Source organism: Vidua chalybeata, chromosome 14, assembly GCF_026979565.1.
Source record: "Vidua chalybeata isolate OUT-0048 chromosome 14, bVidCha1 merged haplotype, whole genome shotgun sequence".
Lineage (NCBI taxonomy): Eukaryota > Metazoa > Chordata > Aves > Passeriformes > Viduidae > Vidua > Vidua chalybeata.
In genome coordinates, this window is record NC_071543.1 from 4029049 (window position 1) to 4049690 (window position 20642).

Here is a 20642-nt window from a genome sequence, read left to right on the forward strand (position 1 = left end):
CCTCCTTCCCACTATCACTCCTTCATTTTCCCCTCATTCATCCCCTTTTTCCTCCTCTCACCCCTCTCACCCTCATTGCTCAATTTCCCCTCTAATTCCCTTTCCTCCTTCACCCATTCCATTCCCCTCTTAACTCTGCTCTTTCACCCTCACTCGCCTCTTTCCCCCTAACTTGCCCCTTTCCCTCACTCACCCCCTTTCTGCCATCACTTACCCCTTTCCCTCTCACTCCCTTTCCCCCCTTTTAACCCTTTCCTCCTCATTAATCCCCATTTCCCTCATCCATCCCTTTTCCTCCTCGCTCACGTCCACATCCCCCTCACTCCACTCACCTCCTTCCCATCATCACTCCCCGCTTTCCCCCCTTATCCATCCCCTTTTTCCCCTTCTCACCGCCATTTCACCTCCCTTCCTTTCGGCCCCTCACGCCTCTGCCCTCACCCACCCCTGTCTCCTCACTCGCGTCCCCTCACCCTGGGCTGCCCGCGCTCCCTCCCCGGGCCGCTCCCCGCCTGAGGCGGCCCCGCGCAGGCGCAGCGCCCCCATCCCCGTTCCCCACACAGGGGCGGGGGGGCGGCGCCTCACGCCGTTCGCGGCCCGGGCTGAGCCGCCGGAGAAAGGCGGCACCGGCACCGACCGGGCGGGCGCCCGCACTCCGACCGACCGCCATCCGCCTGTCCGGCCGTCAGTCCATCCATCCAGGTACCGTCCGAGGTGGGGGGGTGCCCGCCGCGCTCGGCTCTGGCGCGCTTGGTGCGGACCGGCCGCGCCCGTGCCCCCCGCGGGGGTCGGGTCCGCCGGTGCCGCACAGCGCGCACCCCCATCACGGCCATCAGAGCCCTCCTCAGACCCTCAGCCCGTCCCTTGCCTCACCCCCCCCGGCTCTCGGAGCTGCTCAGAGCTTCCACAGCCCCCCGGCCATCACAGCTCCCCGGCCTCTCGGAGCCCTCTCACAGCACTCATGGCCATCACAGCCCCCGCAGCCCCGGCACAGCTCTTCCCTGTAGCTCTTGCAGCCCCACGGCCATCATTGCCCCCCAGAACCCCACCCCACGCAGTTCCATGGCCATCAGAGCCCCCTCATAGCCCCCTCCTGGTTCTCAGAGCCCCCGAGAGCCTCCCAAGAACCTGCACCCATGGCCATCATTGCCCCTAAGACCCCCCAACCCCATCGCAGCCCCTTCAGAGTCCTTTCGCTCGCCCTTCCCAGCCCCTGCAGCTCTCAGAGGCCCCAGAGCCCCGACTCTCAGAGCCCCATGGCCCTGGCAGCTCCGCGGGGTGTGAGGGGACCGTTACCCTCGGTGAGACACCCGGATGTCTGCTCGGCAAACTCCGAATTATTGTCTCCGACCCGCTCACGGCTGCCGCCTTTTTGCCTTCTTCTAAACGTGTTTTATGTCTTCCCCCCCGTTACACAATGAAGTTTACTTTGACAGGTTTGTATCTCTTCCCCTGCATGTCTTTGCTGGGTTTTTTTTGGGGGGGGTGGTTTTTAGGCGTAGTGGTTGTGGGGAAAGACTGAGCGCTTTTCAGCTGCTCTTCCCCCTCAAAGTGTGTTTTTTCCTCACGTGAGATTTTTTTGCAGCTCCTCACCCTTGGAAGGGAAGCGATTTTTTGGGTGACCCATCTCCTTAATTCCCCTCCTTGAGCCACTGTTTTGCTTGGACAGTGGAACTCCTAGAACTCTCCATGGTGCATCCTCCGAGTTGCTGAGATTTGGGATATCTCTGGGAATCACACTGCTTCCTTCCTCGGAAATCTCTTTGGAAATCACACCATGCAGTTACCCGAGAGGACCTGTGGGTTTGTAGGAGTTAGAATCCGTGCGAGGAGCTTTTTGAAGCTGGCACATGGGTGGGAATGGGATTGCTTGGTAACTCCGCAGTCAATTTCCTTTCCCCAAGGCAAAATGCCTTCAGCAATGCTGCTTACAGGCACGGGTTTGGAATATGGGTGGAAGGTGTGCTCTGTTCACTCACAGCTCTTCCTAAGGGCTGTTTGTATTTTTTTTATTAACTCAAGTGGAAGTTGAAAATTTACATCTTGTAGATAGAGGACCGAAATAATAATAATAAAAAAAAATCAGGTAAAAAAACCCAACAAAACAAAATGTATTTTTAAAGAAATGTACCCAGCTATTGCTGTTACAAGTGCCTAAATAATAGAGAGATGCTGAGGTACCTATGAGGGTGTCTGTTTGTAACCTTGCTTTGTGTGACTCTGAGTTTTTGTGCTTTCCTTTGCCCACTGTCACATAAAAACAAATGATATTTTCAGGCAGCAGAGGGAGGGGGAAGAACATCCACAGCCACAAAATGTCAGGGTTTGCAGCTGTAACAAGTGCATCGGTTTTTAAACTTCGAATTGGCTATATTGACTCACTCCCTATTCTCTCAGTCAGTTTGCCCTCCTGCAAAACAGAGAGGATTTCTGACTTTTAACCCATTTTCCTGCTCCGTGTACTGTTAATTAAGGGATTTTCAGTACTAGGGGTTTTCAGTGAAGAGTCAGTTTGAAAATGAATGTGCCCAGTAAAACTGAGAACTCGTGTAAATCAGGTGGAGGGGAAAAGCAGTGTTTGCTCATGTTGTGAAACTAGTGTGAAATGCACTTAATGGTTTTTTTGACTTAGTGGAGTATGTAATCTTAAGTTGGGATTTTTTTTCCCCTGTTTACACCCCTCTCTTTTCAGTTGGAACAGGCAAATACACCAGTAAAAATGTTACTTAATCTTATTTTCATGTACCACAGTAACTGCAGTTCCTGTTGTTACTTTGGCATAAGGTGACAGAGAAATCTTTCCAAGTTTTTTCTGCTTTTCCAGGATAAGCCTGGTAATGAACAAAGGATGTTTTCACCATTTTTTTGATGTTGTTGTTGTCTGACATCAGCACCTTGTTAATGATGTTTCCTGACTTTGCTCCATCGGTGCTTTTCCCAAGTATTTTGTTGGTAAACAGATGGAAACTAAACTATTGGTGGGGGATTAAATCAGCTTCCTTCTATTAAATTCATTGATTCAGAACAGGTGCACATCCTTTCAGTTCAAAAGGAGGAATCTGTGGGCTTTGCAATTTTCAACCCTAATTTCAGTCATTCTTTTTGGATTTGGATGATATTCAGACACCTTCCACCCCAGTGTAATTAGCCATTGCTTATAAAAGCCAGAATTTTCGGTGTCTAATTCCATTTGCCTAAAACTCTTGTGGATCTCTGCTGTGTTTGCTGTGCCTTGCAGTGGGACTGGGTGTCCTGGAGGATGGTGGTGCCCGGGAATGCCCCCCTGATCCAGCAGGACCCCGCTCTGGAGCCAGCCCTGGGCAGAGACGCCCCGGAGCACCCGGCCATGGGCCCGGGCACGGAGCCCCCCGAGGACGTGGGCCCAGAGGTGCGGAAGCTGCGGGAGCTGGTCCAGAGACTGGAGCTGGACAATCAGCACGCCAGGAGCAGGAGCAGCAGGACCCTGCTGGGGACAAATGTGTCAGGGGACATCCATGCCGGGGTGGGTAACCACGAGCCTGGCCTCAACGGGATGGAGATCAACAACAGCATCAATGCCATCACCGAGCAGCAGGAATTGCAGCTGATGGCGGATTTGCACAGCCAGCTGAGCAAGATGAGGCAGGAGGAAGGAGAGAACAACTTCAAGAGAGGCCTGGATGCTCCAATGCAATACAGCTGCAACAGTGCCCCCGAGGAGGTGTCTCCCAATGGGGAGCAGAGCCACAGCAATGGCCAGTGTCCCTCACCTGTGGATACAAGTGACAGCTCCGAGCTCCTGGGCAGCCTGCTCATGGCAGGGATCCACACCCCGGCTGCAATCCATGAACAGAATCCCAGTGAAAAGGGTGCAGATCTAGAGGGGCTTCCGAGTCACACAGATCTGGATGAAGTCAAAGTGTTAGAACTGGAAAATTGCCCTGAAGAGGAGGATTGCTGGTAGGTACCCCCAGGCCTGGGGGAGAGGGACGTGCTGTGGTTAGGTGAGCAGTTCCTTTAAAGCTATAAACTGATTTCTGAACAGGACTTGGATTTTTAGCAGCAAGAAAGCAGTTCTCATTAGTGACTGTTCTTATTTTTATGTCCATTGTGCCAGACCATTATTTTTTAAAAAATAAGGTTACCTGTAGGTGCTGTTTTTTCCCCCTTCCTTCCAGCCAGTGCTGCAGCTTCCTTTCCTTCTAAGTTTTGTTATATATAGCACATGCAGATGAATGAATAATGGAGCTTTTAAACCTTGAACACAACTGTCAAATACCATATTTTAATAACAATTTTGTCAATAAGAATCCCTAGACCATCTGGAATTTGTGGCTTTTGCTAGGACCTGAGGATACAAATCATTCCCAACTCCTGAAGGCTGTTTCTTTCCAGTTAAGCACCTCTTTTGTTCAGAGACATGAACTGAACCAGATCAATGATGTAATCCTTAACTGACCCAACTCTCTGTGACTCTCCCCTGCACCACCAGCCTTGTTTAGAACTTGTTTTATAAATCAGTAGATTAACAACCTTTGGGAGGCAAGGGAAATATAAAGTTTAAGGCTGATTCCAGCTCCCGCAATAACTGGGACTTGAGATTTAACCCAGAGTTGTTAATTTGTAAGACTTGGGAGGAAGAGCCTCAGGGCTCTGCAAATTGGGTTTCAAATTTGTGTAGCCAGATTAATCTGGCAGCAAGGACAGGGCTGCTGAACACAAACCAAATCTTCAGCTCCAAACATTCATTAGCTGTTAGAAGGGAAGGTAATGTTTTTGTTAATGGAGTGGAGCTCAATGAGGTCATGGCATCAGCTCCAGCCTGAATTTGAGGTTATCTTTTAAAACGTGTTTTTTTTTTTTTTTTCTTTGCAAGTGTACTTTTAAAACCCAAATACTGGTTCTAACTTGATCACTTGAACTCTTCAATATACCTAAACAGCATTTTGAGCAGATTTCTTAAAAATAAATAAGGGAATATATTTAACAGGTTGCATATGGAAGACTAGCTTTATTATTTCCATATTAATGGAAGCAGCCAGGTTTATATTCGCATTTATAGAACCTGTGACAGGGCAGAGTTCTCAAATTCTGTTGAGTCTCAGAGGCTGAGATTTACCCAGGCAGGAGATGCTGCCCAGTGAAATCAGGGGAGATTCTGTGCCCAAGAGTTCTGTTCTTTGACCTTTCCTTCAGTTGGTAGCTGGTAAGGCCCTTCTTTCTCAGGTACCCTTCAGTCTGCCCCTTGTAGGATCCTTGTGGGTTTGTTTGCTCTGTTTTCTTGCCAGATCTGGTTGGAACAGGGCAATCTGTGACAAAGAGGCCCCTGAGGAGCTGGGTAAGGGTGGTGATCCAGAGCACTTGTGCAAGTGCTGTTTCCATAAATTATCTTTGATTGTGCTGCATCACTTCCATCTGTTCCCTTTTCGTCTTGTCATACAAACCTGCTGGAACAGGAAGCTGCTTTTCGTGGTGGCTTCTTGTTGTGGAGCTTGTTCTGAAAGTGAGGAATGAATCCTGTGTACAATCAATAGTGCCTGTGTTCATTGCCAAATATCCCAAACTGTCTCCATAAACACATCCCACATGCAGCCCCTGCAGGTGTTTGTGCTTTCCCACAGCAAGGACCAGTAAACTGCTTGGAGGGGAGGGAGGTTTTTTTTGAAACAAACAAAAAAAAAACTCCAACAAATGCCGCTTAATTCTCTGTGAATTTAGGATCAGCTCTAACAAGGTGGCTTTGCTGATGAGGGCAGTATTTAGTGCTGCCTGCATTGAGCAAATCCAAAGGGACTAGCTGAGTGTATTGTGTATTTGCAGTCCTTTTTAAAGTATTGTACATCCTTCTTCCCTGGAAGAAGGATGGAGTGGTCAGAGGGTTTCTTGCTGTTCTCTGCAGGTGCAGGTGGAGTCTCAATCCCTGCTCTAATTTGAAATTATTCTCTTTATTCAGCTGGAAGTTGCAGGAGTTTCTGTGCAGCTCCCTGGTTCAGCAGCTCTGAGGTTGTGTTTTGGAGCTGTGTTTGCAGTGACTGAGCTGTGTGAAACCTGAGGCAGAGCCCACTCCCAGCTGCTGTAACTCTGCCCTGGCCTGCCTGGCCTCGGCTGCTCCCTCAGCTCCCTTTCTCAAATAGCTGCTCAAAATTGTAAATATCCTGGAGACTAATCCCACGGAGCTGGGCTCTGGCACTGAGGAGCTCAGTGATGCTCACCTTGGACTCGAGCACAGGACTCCTGAGCTGTTTTGGGAAGGCTTTCATCCAAATGCCCTCTCACCCAGGGAACAAACCTGATCTGGTGCTGACAGCATTACATATGTTGTGTTCCCAGTGTTTGTCATTCTGAGGTTTTTCCTTGAGGTGAGGACAAGAAGGAATCCCTGGCACTCAGGTGAATCCCTGAGTTGCTGCTCTCATTCCCAAAAGTCTGTCTCGACTGAAACTGGGTCACGCTGTCTTCTCCTCAGTGTTGTGTTGTCTCCTGCCTGAATCCGTGCTCAGCACAGCAAGTGGGGTGCCCTTGAATTGGTGTTGGTAGGGAGCAGGAGCATGGTTTGCTCTCAGAAATGACCCTGTGGGAGTTTCCTGGGTATGTGATTTCTCAGCCTTAGCTCTGTGTCCAGTGACCTTCTTCTATATTCATGTTTAAGTCTTTTAATTCAGTGTACTGGAGGAAATCATTGCTGCTTGTACAATCAGAGACATGGAGAGAAATCTTGGAGAAATTCCACCAAGGGAGGATATGATGCTGCACAAAATCCAGGAATTCTACCAGTGCAGCACCTTGTGCCTCCAGCTTGGGGGAGAAGGTTACTTACAGAGTGTCTCTGTGTAATCCATTTATACACTTCACAGGCTTTGTTGTAGCTTCCCTGTGATCTCTCTTGGTGACAGAGTGCTGCTGACAAGATCTACATTACTTAGAAACAGCGATTTGCAAGTCTTTTTCTCTCAGACTGGTCATTTTATGAGATGTTTTTACCACTGTTGCATTAAATAATGCACAAGTGACTTCTCCAAACCTTTCCTGACTGGTTTGAGGAGAGTGTTACCTGTTTGTGCTGGGTGACATCTGCCCTGCTGGGACAATCTCTGGGTACAGGAGCTGCTTCAGGAGCCAGTGCAGCTCTGTGGGAGTGTCCCCAGCATCTCCCTCCAGGCAGAGCTGAAAGGCAGGACCTGCCTGGAGGTGACATCGAGTGCAGAGCTCAGCCTGGGAGGGGGAGCTGCTTCTGATGGCAGAGCCTGCCTTCCCCTGGCTCAGGTTGGGAAGTGCTCCAGGCTGTGGCTCCTGTTCTTCACATTTCTGTAAAATGAGGGGTGGGCAGGGAAATCCTCAGTGTCAGTGGTAGAGAGGTGGGGAGCAGGCTGGCCCTGCTGCTGTGGGAGTGCTGGGGTGTGTGTTCGTGTGTGTGTTCACAGCATCACTCTGGAGCTGCACCCCAGCTGCCTTGTCATCTCTGTAAGGGCTGCTGGCTGGGTCAGGAGATTAATTTAACGTGAGCTTTAGAGCTGCTCTGACTTGGGGACTGATTTTTGCTGTTTTGTTCAGCAGGATTAGTCCCTAAATAGACATGAGAAAGTGTCTTTGTAGTGTCATTTTTTCCTCTCTTTGCAATTTCTTGGGAATAAAGCTTAGACCTCTCCTTGGGCTAACAGGAGAATGTTTTTGTGTGGAGTGTTCTCCACAGGATTTTTCCCATTTTTTCCTTTTATGTTTCTGTCATTTCAGAGCCTGGATAATATTGTTTCACAGTGGCTTTCTACTCCAGTCTTGTCTGTGTTAGGATTTCTGTTGAGCAGGAGTGTTTAGATTTGATATTAGCAGAGCATAAGCAGAGTACTAAATCTGAAAATCAACTCTCTGAAGTCTGATATGTAAAAGAAAGTAAAATGAATGTATTACCTGTTTGAAATCCATGCTTTGGAGAGGAATTTAGCTGCCCTTTAGCACTTGAAGGAAGTGTATCTCATAAGCCTGAATTGTTCTAAACACTTTCAGCTATTTGAGGTCTCCTCCTTGCTCTGTTGTGTATAACTCAAAGGTCTGCAAATCAGTGCAGTGTTTGCCATTTTCGGAGCTGCTGCAGACACTGGTGCCAAGTGCTTTGGAAGATGGATAATAACCCAAGCTGTGTCTTCAGAAATGGGCTTTGCTTTACGCTCAGTTTAATTTCCTAATGCACTGGTTCTAGAGCCTTCTGCAACCTGAATTCTGCTCTTAGGATTTATAGATTTCTGCTGCAAATACTCTGCCTGAGCAGGATCTAAAATTCTCAAGCTTTCACTCTTAGACCTGCTCTGATCAGTTTTTCAGCATGAGGATGCTTTTTCTTGGTGCATTGTGCAAGTTGAGAAAGTTGGTGTGTTTCCTCCATTTTTGGGGTTTGGGTTTTTTTAAAGCAGGCATTTCAAAATCCAGCAATAGTGGCCATTAACTCCTGTAAATCCTTCTGTGACATTGATTCCATAAGGGAAATAGTATCTCTGGAATATTACTTGGTTTTAGTGCTCTGGATTATGTCAGAATAAAGTGCAGAGTATATAATAAATTTATTTGTGAATGGCTACAACTTAATGGAAGAAAAAAATCCTTGTGGCACTTGCTCCTTACCAGAGATGTTTGTCACAAAATACTCTGTTTTACAGGGTAAACACAAATGTTAGTAAGCAGAAACTAAAAATACTTTATTACTGAAGGGTTTCCTCTCAGAAGCTGAAGAAAATCTCATTTGTATTTAATAATTTATACGACAAACCCTCAATACATCAAACTGGGAATATTTGCCCAAATGTTTGCTTTGTGCATTTTGTATGAGGCCTTGTAAGTATCTAAATAACCGATTTTCATTTGCAATTTGACAAAAGAAAACATTCAGAGACATTTAGAGAGAGCACCCAAACTGCTGAGCTGGAGGAGCAAACTGCAGGGTAAGGCTTGGTCCTGAGCAGGACTGTGTTCAGCTCTGCCTGACTCTGGGGTTGCTCCTGCTTTTACAGTGCTTCTGGGGTTCAGTGAACCTGGCAAATCAAACAACCTAGGAGGCTGAAGGTACCAGAAAGAAATATTCTGAGTGTTTTTAAACAAAGCCACGAGTTTTTAGCTTTTCACACCCTCCTTGTTCCAAGGTTTTAGCTCCGTGGATGTGAGGCTGGGTGACTGGTGGGTGACTCTGGTCACTGGACTATCCTGAGCCTAGGAAAAGGTGACTTCAGGCTCTTTACATGTCCAGAGAAAGATTCACATTCACGTATTTGAGGGTCTGGTGCTTTTAGTTTAGTGCTGTGCCAGCACCTTTGGATAAGTCAGAGTGCTGAGCCCTTCCCAAAGCTCCTGCAGAGGGAAAATGGGAACCCTGGTGCTGTGAAATCAAACCAGAATTCCTTTTTTTTTTTTTTTTATTTAGCTAAGTTGCCTGTCAGTGCTCTGAAGAGTTTGGGGAAATTGTGAGAGCTGCTCTTGCCAATGGACTTGTCAGCAGAAAACATCAGAGTCCTCTGGCAGAGCTCGGAGGACTCCACAGCTTTGCTCCATGTGGGAATGGCTCTGCCAGGCAAACAAGTGTTGCCATCCTCAGCTGGGATGCTCCTGGTGGAAACAGGGTGAGGAGCAGGGAAGGAGCTGGGCAGAACAACTGGAGCAGGGCAGGAATCTCTCCCTTAACCTGGAATATGTGCAGAGCAGCCTGACCTGCCCTGAGGAGGCTGCTGGCCTCTTTTTTGTGTGATGGTTTTACTGCTCCTTTTGTGGTCTGAGCTGTACAATAAATCCAGGGAGAGGGAGCACTTTGCTTCCAGGGTTTGATTGGATTTGAGTGCTTGTAATGCTCATTTCTCCGTGCAGAAACACAGCAGGATTGGCTGGGGGGTCTGCCCTGAGAGGTACCTTTGGAGACTCAGGAATATTTGCATTCATTCCTCAGCATTTGTTTTGTCAACAACAAATTAGCCTTTGGATTTTTTTATTTGCATTTGGGTTTGTGTAAAGCTTGATGGGGGAAAGCTCCTGTGTGAGTTGTGACTAAAAGAGGCTGAGTCTGTTCCCTGAAAAAGATGGCTCTGGCCACAGGCAGGGCTGGCAAGTCAGGAGTGATGTGTCAGGAGGCAAAAAACATGGAATAATGCAGGTAAAAAAAAACAGGGAATAATCCTTCTGCAGGTAACAAACAGTATTTTGAGAGCTGTTGCATGCAGTGATGTTCTATCTCATAACCCCCAAACCAGCCAGGTCTGGGGAGTGTTGCTTTCTGCATTCCCTGTTATCATTGCCTGGGTTAGGGTTGGGGTCAGGGCAGTAGGTCATGCAGGCCTGTACAATATTTTAAATATCCCAGCTGTTTATGTTCTGTCTTGGCCAGGTGTTGATATTACAGCCAGGATACCTGACAGCTGAGAGTTCCACAGTGTTTCTCTGTATTTTAAACCTAGGTTTTCAGGAATGAGTGGGATAATGACTGACATTCCTGCTGATTTACAGCAGTTTTGTTGTGGAAATCAGTGTTTCATGGGTTGGATCTGAGCTGGCTGTGAGAGAATGAGTAACTGGAGCAGAAAGGTTCGGTGTACCTTGCTGCAGGAGTGGCAAAAGTTGGGGGAGAAAGGAGGAGACAACTGAAGCACAGGCAGACATCTCTTGAAATCTTAACTCCACCCCCATTGTTACTTTATGCTTAAATACGTGATTTTGGCCTGATGAAAGTGAAATCCTCTGGATGCATCAGTGAGGCCAGGTTTGGGAACACCATAAATGCTCAGGTGTGGCTGTAGGTGGTTTGCTGGTGACCAGGAGGGTTCTTTGTCACCTGGGAGCAGGTCCTGAGGTGAAGGAGCAGCAGGAGAGGGAGGTGCTGGTGGGAAAGCAGCAGTTGTGTGATTGTGTGCATGAGAGAGCTCCTGGCTGGCCAGGAGCTCCTGGAGCTGCTGCTAGGGATTTTCTGGTGCAGAGGGAGCAGCTGAAGGCTGTGCCAGCAGCTCATCAGAGCCTCAGGAGAGGGGGAACCTGAGAGCCGAACCTGATGTCCACAAATCACAGAATCCCAGAAGGATTTGGGCTGGCTGGGACATTGAAGGACCATCAGGTTCCAGATGTAGGTCGAGGTCTCACTGCCCTCTGCACCAGGGTGTTCTCCAAGTGATCTGCAAGAATTAAAAACAGTTTCACTTTGGGATGTACAGAGGACTGATTTTTCTTTCCCCTTACAAGTTTTGAATGTGTTGCTGAGCAGCAAAAACATTAAAAAATAGGGAACTACTTTTTGCTTTTAAAAATTCAAATGTGGGATGTGTAAATAAAATACTTGAGTTGCTTTTATAGCAAAGGTTCTTCCAGCTTTGACCTTTCCTCAGAGGAATGTTCTGCTTTGGAAATCGGGTGAAGATGTTGCTTTCCACCCAATCCCTTGTAAATAATCCAGGAGTTTAAGATGATTAAATGTGTCTATCCATAAGGCTAATCCTGGGTGTCCATGCAAAGCAATGGAGGTGTCAGAGATGTGGCAGACACTCAGGCTGGAGGAGAATTTATTTGACTGTACAGGGAAGATAAGGCACATTCCCTGTCTGGGAATGTCTGAATCCTGCAGTGAAGGGGTTTATCCCTGGAATCTGGGAATGCACCTTCAGGTGTCTCAGAGCTGCTGGGAGGACACAGCTGTGAGGACACATCCAGAGGGTTTTAAACAAAATCCACAAATCCTGGAAGGAGATCATCCTGCAGCTCAAGTTAGGAGCACCTCTACACCCTCACTGCCTCGGGGGGGGGGGGGGGGGGGGGCGGGGATTTGGAAGAGGGGAGTAGAGGAAGAGACAGGTGAGTATTCAAACCACTTCATTTCCAGCAGTGTTGCAACAGCCTAGAATGGCACCTTGCCTTGCAGAACCTGTGGGTTTCTCTGTGAAGCCATTGAATTTTCTTGTTGTGGCAGTAAACTTTCTTCCTGAGTCATAATATGAGATTTAAACCTGAATTTTTTAATTTGGGTAACTGTTGGTTCTTGATGCCTACACTCTAGCAAATGCTGCTTTGGTAGCTGTATGCTTTGAATTAATGAGCATTTCTTCCTGTCTCCTTTGAATCCTTGCAAAGGCTCTATGTGTCTCCAAGGAAATCCATGGATGAGAAAACAGCCTCTCCTCTGAAGTGGTGCCGGCAGGTGCTGGATAACCCCAGCCCCGAGATTGAGGCTGCCTGCAGAACCCTCATCAACAGGCTGGACCAAGGTAGGGCATCTGCAGCCTCTGCTGCTCTGGGGTCCCTTGCAAATCTCATTCTAAGCGGGAAAATCGAGCTTAGTGTCGTCAGGCTCTTGACTTTTTACATTTTGTTAATATTTAAACATTTTTAAGTGTAAGAACTGTGTAGAGGAAAAAATGTGCTGCTGGGGAGTGGGGAGAGAGACATGGAAAACTGTTCTTGCAGCTTCTTTCTGGAGAACTCCTGGTGCTGAGTGTTCCTAGTGGTGATGATTGCTCCTCTGGATATCCTACTGGATATTCCTGCTGGATCTTCCCAGATGCTCCTACCTGGGTGAAAAAATTGTCTGCTGCTCAAAGCTTACAACAATGAAATATTAAACTTGAAGAAATGGTGTCACTTGGAAACCAGGTTTTTCCTCCATTTTATCATCCCCTAAAAGCACTTCCTGGTGGCTGTGAGCTGTGTTAATCCTGAAGGGAAATCATGATTTCATCTGCCTGATGCAAAAACTTGGAATGTTGTGTGCAGTGTGAACATCTCTGATCACAGGCAGTGTTCTGGGGCCTGGCTGTGGGGCTTTGCTTTGCCACCTGGGCTTTCAATGGTGGGAGAGCTGTCACAACAGATGCAGTTCACAGGACAAAAATGAATTTATTCTGCCCCTACCTCTGTCCTGCATCACCTGTGGTGCACCTGGTGCATATCCTGCCTGTGTCAGTTCAAATGGTCCCCAGGTTTGTGTAAAATGGGCTGGAAGTCCTGACAGCCTGGACCCTGAGGGGTTGGAAAGGAATCAGTAACTATTTTTTACCTTCTCTAGATTCCCTCTCATCCAGCTCTCCTGGTCAGCACTTGCTGCAGCTGCAGGTTTTATTGCAGAGATGTGCTGCAGTCTCCTCTGTCCAGCTGGACTCAGGAACCTTCAGACACAAAAGCTGTGTTTGGAGAAGTGGCACTTCTGAGAGAATCACTGTTTGGAAGTTCAGGGATATCCCTGAGCTGCTGGAATCCAACCCCAGCTGGCTCCCCACGTTGGTGTCTGAGGGTTTGTCTCCATGGGAATGCAGAAATTCTGATTTTAGTTTAACCAACAATTTGAGCCCTGTGGTTTGGAGTCTGAGGTCACTGCTTTGGGGGTTGGTATTGGTTATTTTAGTTTTCATTCTAACAGTGTTTGGCACTGCTTGAGATCTTGAGTTTAACCTTGGCATTCCTGACTGGAGATAACTGAATAGACTTTGTTCACAAACTTCATTTGCTTTCATAAACCATCTGTGCTTAGAAATTGGAATGAAATCTATTTGATAACCTGCTTTCTCTCTGAAATGTGTCAGGCTTCAGTTGTACTTAGTCTGACCTGCTAATATTTGTGGAAGAAATAAAAAAAGCAAACTTAATATGGTGAATCTTCATTATATTCTTAGCTGATATACTCACAGTAGGGAGAACTGAGTTCTGTGGGCAGTTCAGCAGCCCCTTGAGTATCTCCAGATCATGGTGTGAGTAATTTCCTCAGTGTTGTAGCTGCTCATTAACACCTACAGTATGGATGGGAATACTTGGTTTTGCCACCTGCCTTATTTTGGTTCATTTATGAACACGTGAGTGTGTGTGAGCTAACAAAGTTAATTCAAAGAGTTGTTTTTTATATTGGGTTGGCATAGTTTCTGTGGTTTAATACTGTCTTGGTTCCATCACAAACATTCAGAATAACATACTGGTAACATAAAGTTCAGTGAGCTCTTTAAATGAGGGGTTGTAGCAGTGGCAGATAGTGATGGAAATAGTCATCCATCCAGCACTGGAACTTTGTGAAATGTATGGCTTCTTCAAAGCCAAGCTTGTCAGGAGTTACTCTTGGAATTCTTCAGAAGGGACAAAAGCAGTTAAAGGACATGAGTGGGGGACTGGGCACTGCTGCGCTCCCTGCAGCGTGGCAGGGAGCACCAAGTACCTCTGCTGCAGAATTTAATCGTGTTTGATACCTCTGTATCTTGTTCTTGCTCTCTGTTTCCAAAATGCTAACCTTTGTGGCATTTTTGTATTTTTCCTTCTAGCCAGTAGATGGAAAAACCTGTATTGCAGCCCCCTGGCATCTCCCAGCGCACATAACCTGAATTCCGAGGCAGGCTCCTGTAGCAATGCACTAAACTCTCCTGGGCACCTCAAATCGACTAACAAAGCACTACTAACCTGTGGCAGCTCAGGTATGGCATGGCACTGCAGCACTGGGCACTTTAAAATGCAAGGAGGGTTAGGGCTTGACACAGGGAAAAGTTCTCATGGCCACTCTTGGTGTTTTCCCCTTTTCATTTGCTCTCTTCCTCACACAGGTTTCATTTGTGTGGGAGAAAACCTCCTTGCATTCTAAATGTCCTGTAGTTATTTCTTGGTTTGGGTTTCTCTACTTTTTCTCTCTATATATATATATTTATAAATTGTACTAATTTTAAGTGGCTTAAAATAGAAAACAGCTGTTGGGGCAAAAATATATTGCTCTTGAATAATGTTGTAGTCTGTAGACGTGATCTTTATAGAGTCACTTGGATTCAGTTTTCTGGGGAAGGTTTCTCTTGGGAATATTGATCAATGCAGGGAACAAAAAGCTGCCAAAGTCTCCAGGGTAAGGCCTTCAATTGCCTGAGTGGGCAGCTAAGACAAAATACCAGAAGTTTTCCTTCAGCCTTAATCGTGTGTGGAGAAGATTCCCTGCCTTAGAGGCAGCTCAGCCACAACTCTTGTTACAGCCTGATAATGAAGCTCCTCCAAAATGCTGTGGCCTGCAGCCTCCCTGTGCCTGAGGAGGCAGGAACACCCTTCCAGGAGCTCCATTTGTTATCCTTGCTGCAGTTCCTGCTGTTCCCAGCACAAAGGCCTCTTGGTTCTGTTATCAAAGGACTCTTCCTTATTTGTTTGTTTTGTGTGGAAATTGCTAAACCCTACTTTGCATGTTTCAAAACACAAAGCATGTTTAACAGTCTCTGCCTCCAAACTTGATGTTAAATGAATTTTTTTCCCCTCTGAAAAAAGAAGGGTTGCCTGTGGCTGTTTTCACAGGTGCAAGTTTGTTTTTGAGGTCTGATTTTCTGCTATAAATAGAAATTAACACTTATCTCTGTTTTGCAAACAAAAGGATGCACGTAGGACTGAGGATTTTTGCCAGCTGAGCTCTGCAGGGAAACATCTCTAAGGCAATTTCTTGTTTTTCATATGAGGTTGGGGGGCAGTCCAGGTGTCTGAGCACCTTTTCACCCAGAAGCAGCTCCTGATGAGTAAAACCAAAGTGTCTTTGGCTTCTGCAAATAGGCTGGGTGGGAGGGCAGGGCCAGGACAGGCTCTGTCCTTTCAGAGCATGATGAGTTCACTTCATCTCAAGTGCCTCTTCCCTCTGCCTTGTGCAAGTGCTAAGACGAGTTTAAAGTTTCCTGTCAGCCTGACTGACTCAAATCTTACTTTATTTCTAAGAAAAAACAGCTTTCCTACCCTTCAAATGGAAAATGTTTAACAGTGACTTCCCTTGAAAACCAAACCAACCCTTTTGACAAAGCCCAGATGTGGTTTCTGTTTGAAAACCATCATCAGCTCAGCTTTACTGATGGAAGAAGGACCAGTTTTTTCCCCTCCTTGGCTATTTTTAACTAGACCTTCAATCTGAAATGCAACAGCAAACTAAACAAAGTTGGATTGGGAGTTTTGCCTTTTAGAAAACTGGTCTCAAAGTCCAGCTGGATTTTTAATCAGTGTTGAAGGGGCTGTTAATTACAGCAGGAAACCTGTGCTTGTTGATTCCACCACATCCTACAGATGCAAGCCCTGCTCAGGATGGATTTATTTCAACTCATACAGTCTTTTCCTGACTCAGGAGGAAAAAAATGGGATTTTATAATGGAATATCTTGACTTGGAATGTGTGTGCAGCATAGACCCAGCTACACCTTTAAGGTACAGCCACACTTCTGTCACTGTATTATTTCAGCATCCCGAAGCTCACAGTTTTCCTGCCATGTTCTGAGAAGATTTGAAGGCAGGGCACCAACTGTGATCAAACCCAGCCAGGCAGGAAAAAGCAGCAGGTTCCCAACATGATTTCTTCAACCAGCTTGGAAGACAAGTAACTGCTGACATGGAAAACCCAGGTGTGAAGTTCAGGTGTAAAATGCATTTCATACATGGGCACTGACCAAGCTGCTTCCTGCCAGTCAGCCTCACATTCCTTCTTTGAAAAGCATCTGAAAACAGGAGGTTAAAAATGGAGTGTTGGAATTTCTAAATTCTTATTTCTTACAGCTGGACCTGAAGCTCCCAGCTGCACTGCTGAATTCCTGGGACAGGTCCCTGCTGCTCTTGGTGGGCTTGTGGGTGTCTGACCGGGCTTGTGTCACTCTCTCCCAGGGTACCTGAGCATGCACTCGGCCCTGAGCTCCCAGTCCTCAGTGGACAGCGAGCTGAGCACCTCGGATGACTCCATCTCCATGGGCTACAAACTTCAGGACCTCACTGATGTCCAGGTCATGGCACGGCTGCAGGAAGAGAGTAAGTTTTGTTTGTTTGTTTTGGGCAGGTGGGGTTTTTTGGGGGGTTTTATTTGGTTTGGTTTTGTTGTTGTTTTTTTTTTTTTGGTTTTTTTAAAGTTGCTTATATATTGTCAGGCAGGAAAACTTCAGTAAAGGCATAGGCTGATGAGGAGCTGTAGATAACCCAGGTGCCATTCAGGCAGGTGTGTTTTTATGGGAGACAGACTTGAAGTCTTTGTTTCCAGCTTTGAAATGCTGGTGGGTGCAGAATAAATTAAACTAAAAGATTTAACCTCTAAATGAGACTCCCATACCTGTAAATTAGACTCCTATACCTACTTAACCTGCTGGAGCTTGGTGGCAATGTCCACAATCTCAGGTGGGATTAGGGAGCACTGCAGGTGCCCTGAATGCTAATTGTGCTGTAATTAAGCAGTGCTGATGCAGGTGATGCTGTTCCTGATGATGAATTCCGGGGAGGACAGGTGTTAACCTGTCTCTCCTTCCAGTGTGAAACAAATCGCTACCAAAGGATTGCTTTGGAATTTGGGGTGTGTTGTTGGAATTCGTGTCCCCCGTGTCCCCAGGCCTGCGGCAGGACTGCGCCTCCAGCTCCGCCTCCGTGTCCCGCCGCAGCTCCAGCGCCTCCCTGCACTCGCTGCGCCGCGGCACCTACAGCGACCAGGAATTCGATACCTACAGCCTGGAGGACGAGGACGACTGCGACTGCTCGCTGTCCTTGCGCAGCACCCACCGCTACTCGCCGTCCCCGCTGAGCTCCCCACGCTGCCAGTCGCCCTCCTCGGGCGCGGAGCTGGGCAGGGCCACGGCATCGCGGCTGCGCGCCCCGCGCAGGGCAGTGCAGAGCCCCATGCAGGAGCGCCTCAAGTATGCCAACAGCGAAGGTGAGGGCGATCTGAGCCAGGGAAGGGGCTTCTGGCACACACGGATCCCCCTGCAGGGCTCCGGGCTGGGGGCCTGGAGTGCTACTGGACAGGAAAGGAGCTGGCAGTGCTGGGTGTGGGCCAGCGCGTGCCCAGCGGTCAAGGCCAAGGGACGAGGGCTGGATTGAGAGTAGGATGGCCACAGAACCATGGCAGGGATTGTCCCCTGTCCTGGGCACACCTCAAGTGCTGTGTGGAGTTCTGAGCCACTCACTACAAAAAGGACATTGAGGGGCTGGAGTGTAGCCAGAGAAGGGAATGGGCTGGAGCACCAGGAGTGGCTGAGGGAGCTGCAGTAGTTCAACCTGGAGAAGAGCAGGCTCAGAGGAGACCTTACTGCTCTCTACAGCTCCTGACAGGAGGGTGCAGCCACGTGGGGGTTGGTCTCTTCTGCTGTGTCCCAAGTGAAAGGACAAGAGGAAATGCCTCAAGTTGCACCAGGGGAGGTCCAGGTTAGATGTTAGAAACAATTGTTTCCCTGCAGAAGTGGTCAGGCCTTGGAATGAGTTGCCCAGGGAGGTGGTGGAGTCACCATCTCTGGGTGTGACACTTGGAGGTGTGGCTTAGGGGTGATCATGGTGGTGCTGGGTTGATGGGATGGTCTTGAAGGTCTCTTCCAGCCTCCTTATTCTGTGATTTCAAAATCACTGCTGGTTACTGGAAGCTAAGAACTAGCTACAGACTGCTCTGCTTTTAAGTGCATGGGTTTTTCCAGAGAGCCTTCCACCAGCAGCAGCAGCAGGGGGCTGAGGATGTGTTTGCTTTCAGAGGAGCTGAGGCACAGCATGCCCAACCTGGCCCGCAGCAGCCTGCGCGCCCTCGAGGCCGTGCGGAGCAGCCGCAGCCTGGAGTCCGACCTGCAGGTGCCCAGCAGCCGCATCCCCAGGACTCAGCAGCGGTCAGCAGGTCAGTGCCACACCTCCCACACGCCTCCATTCCCTTCTCTCCTTAGCCAGCCCTCAGAGGTGCTCTTGTGTCCCCTGCAGGTCTGACTCCCAGCAAACTCAGGTATTCCTCGGGGGCCGCACAGTCCCCGCTCACGGGGCGCCAGTCTGGGAAGGTGGCCTCGGGAGCCGGCTCCCTGCTGCCCAGCAGGCAGGTGGGGAAGCCCTGCAGCTACATGGCTCCTGTCCCCCCAGTCCGCAAGCCACAGCTCCACACGGGCTCTCCCAGCAGCAGTTGCACTTCCAGAACCACCACCGTGGTCACTGTGGCCAAACCCTCTGCCCTGAAAGCACGGCCGGGTGTGGGAGGGGTGGCCGTGCCCAAGGGAAAGGCAACACCCCCGTCCAGGAGGTGAGTGGGGACCTCTTTGGCATTGTAGTAACTTCATGCCATGCTTCATGGGAGAAAGCAGAGCATGGGGAGTGGTGTCACAACACTTAAGAGTTTTTGTTCTTGTTGCTCATTTTTTAACAACTGTTATGCTACAATTTATTATTGAGGGAAATTAAATTGATTCAGAGTTACTATGATATGACTGATACCAGACTAATAAGCAGCCGATGCTTGTTGATCTTTTTTGTCCCATTGGAGCCTTACATTGAAATGTATCTACTTACTTTAAAAACATGAAAAAGGGAATTTTTAATCTCCTAATTGATATCAGTACTCTACATACCTGATTATTTTTCATGTGTTGTTATATTTGCATAGAAGAATATTTCTCTTGGACTCAGTCACGGGCTGAAGTCACAAAATGTTATTTTGTCAGATATCAGTGTTTAAGCATCCAGTAACACCTACTTAATTTCCTTAAAGTGCCTCAAGTTGGTGTTTGCTGATGCTCAGGGTGTGACAGCAGCACTTCACCCATGGCAGAGGGATGTTGGTAACCCAAACCTGTGTCCATTACAGGGCTTTTCCTGGAGTTGTCCCTGACATGTTGTTTTGTCCCCCCCAGGTTCCTCCAGGCAGCACAGACCCCCCAGGCCCCTGAGGATGACTCCTGGAAGGATGGGTGCTACTGACAGCCCAGAACACTTCCGTGAAGCAGATCCCAGCTGGCTGGGCATGACCTCACTGGGAAAGAGCCCCTGTCCCTGCAGACTGCTGTACATATCCCTCATTCTGTGCTCTCCACACCTCCCACCTCCCTCTGCTCTGCCAGGAGCTGAGGCTGGGACACACAGCTCCCACCCTCCATTGAACCCTGAGTCTTCCCAGGAAGACTGGAAAAGCCTTATTTCATCCACACCCCAGCTGCAGCCCTGGGGAAGGTCTGTCACCATCCCCTCCCAGGGATGCTGCAGAGCTGGGGGTGTCCTCTCTGTGCCAGAAGCAGCTCTGAGCTGGTGCTGTGGCAGAGCTCGTAGAGAGTAGAAACAGTGACATAGGTGTTAGATTTGAGACTTTTTAAACCCAACCTGATGTACTCTAATATTTGCCTGGAATTTTACTGGGTTTTGGTTTGTTGTTTTTTTGGTTTTTTTTTTTTTTTTTTACTTCTGTATAGAATGTATTTCTGCTACTTTTTATTGTTTGGTCTAGAGCTGCAACAAGTTTTTATAACTGTAGAACACTGAGCTGTTGTATCCAGGTGTCAGCACAGGTCATGAGGAGCAGTACACAATATTTGTGTGGGGTGTGAACAGGCAGGGACAGGAATGCCAGTTAAAAACTGCTGGGCACCAGCACCTTACCTCAGCTGAGCGAGCTCAACACCACTTAAGAGTAAACTTTTTAAAAATCCCCTTCCCTCACAGTTTTGTCTTGAAGCGTTGGAGATCTCAGCTGGTTCCCAACTGCCCTGACTTTTGTAGAAGTTTTCTACTGTCTCTTAAGGATTCTGTACCAGTGTCCTTTTCCTCAGCAAGTGCTGGATGCTACAAATACAGTCTTAGTCCAGGAAATATGCACTGATAGCAATGTTCTCCCTGCCATCAATGTGACTTTGTTAGTGTAGTTTAATAAAATGTTATGGTGCTGAAATAGATCTGCTTTATTCCAACAGTGAGTTTTGTGCCATGAACAAGGCTTCTCCTGACAGAAAAGAGCTCTACAAAGGCTTC

The 20642-nt window shown here is 47.9% G+C and overlaps 1 protein-coding gene across 6 annotated transcripts; it reads left to right on the forward strand.

The window, feature by feature from the left end:
• The first annotated feature begins 553 nt into the window (after positions 1 to 553).
• Positions 554 to 20566, forward strand: LOC128794979 (SLAIN motif-containing protein-like). Of its 6 annotated transcripts, none has more exons than XM_053955308.1 (9): positions 554 to 702; positions 3239 to 3939; positions 12064 to 12197; positions 14232 to 14381; positions 16566 to 16706; positions 17275 to 17592; positions 18400 to 18537; positions 18618 to 18927; positions 19535 to 19700. In XM_053955308.1, exons 2-9 carry the CDS (start codon positions 3260 to 3262, stop codon positions 19599 to 19601), a joined length of 1938 nt encoding a protein of 645 aa, XP_053811283.1. In that variant the 5' UTR covers positions 554 to 702; positions 3239 to 3259; the 3' UTR covers positions 19602 to 19700. The 6 variants fall into 6 exon arrangements, with proteins under 6 accessions (XP_053811283.1, XP_053811286.1, XP_053811281.1 ...); XM_053955311.1 differs by having other exon boundaries at positions 18618 to 18639; XM_053955306.1 differs by lacking the exon at positions 18618 to 18927 and having other exon boundaries at positions 19535 to 20566.
• The last annotated feature ends 76 nt before the right edge of the window (positions 20567 to 20642 follow it).

What these genes read in the sequence shown, in the direction of transcription:
- LOC128794979 (XM_053955306.1), top strand. Translation starts at nt 3,260, where the DNA reads ATGGTGGTGCCCGGGAATGCCCCCCTGATCCAGCAGGACCCCGCTCTG. An exon ending in ACTAACCTGTGGCAGCTCAG is followed by an intron (nt 14,382 to 16,565) that starts GTATGGCATGGC and finishes ACTCTCTCCCAG; the next exon opens with GGTACCTGAGCATGCACTCG. An exon ending in GGCACGGCTGCAGGAAGAGA is followed by an intron (nt 16,707 to 17,274) that starts GTAAGTTTTGTT and finishes CCGTGTCCCCAG; the next exon opens with GCCTGCGGCAGGACTGCGCC.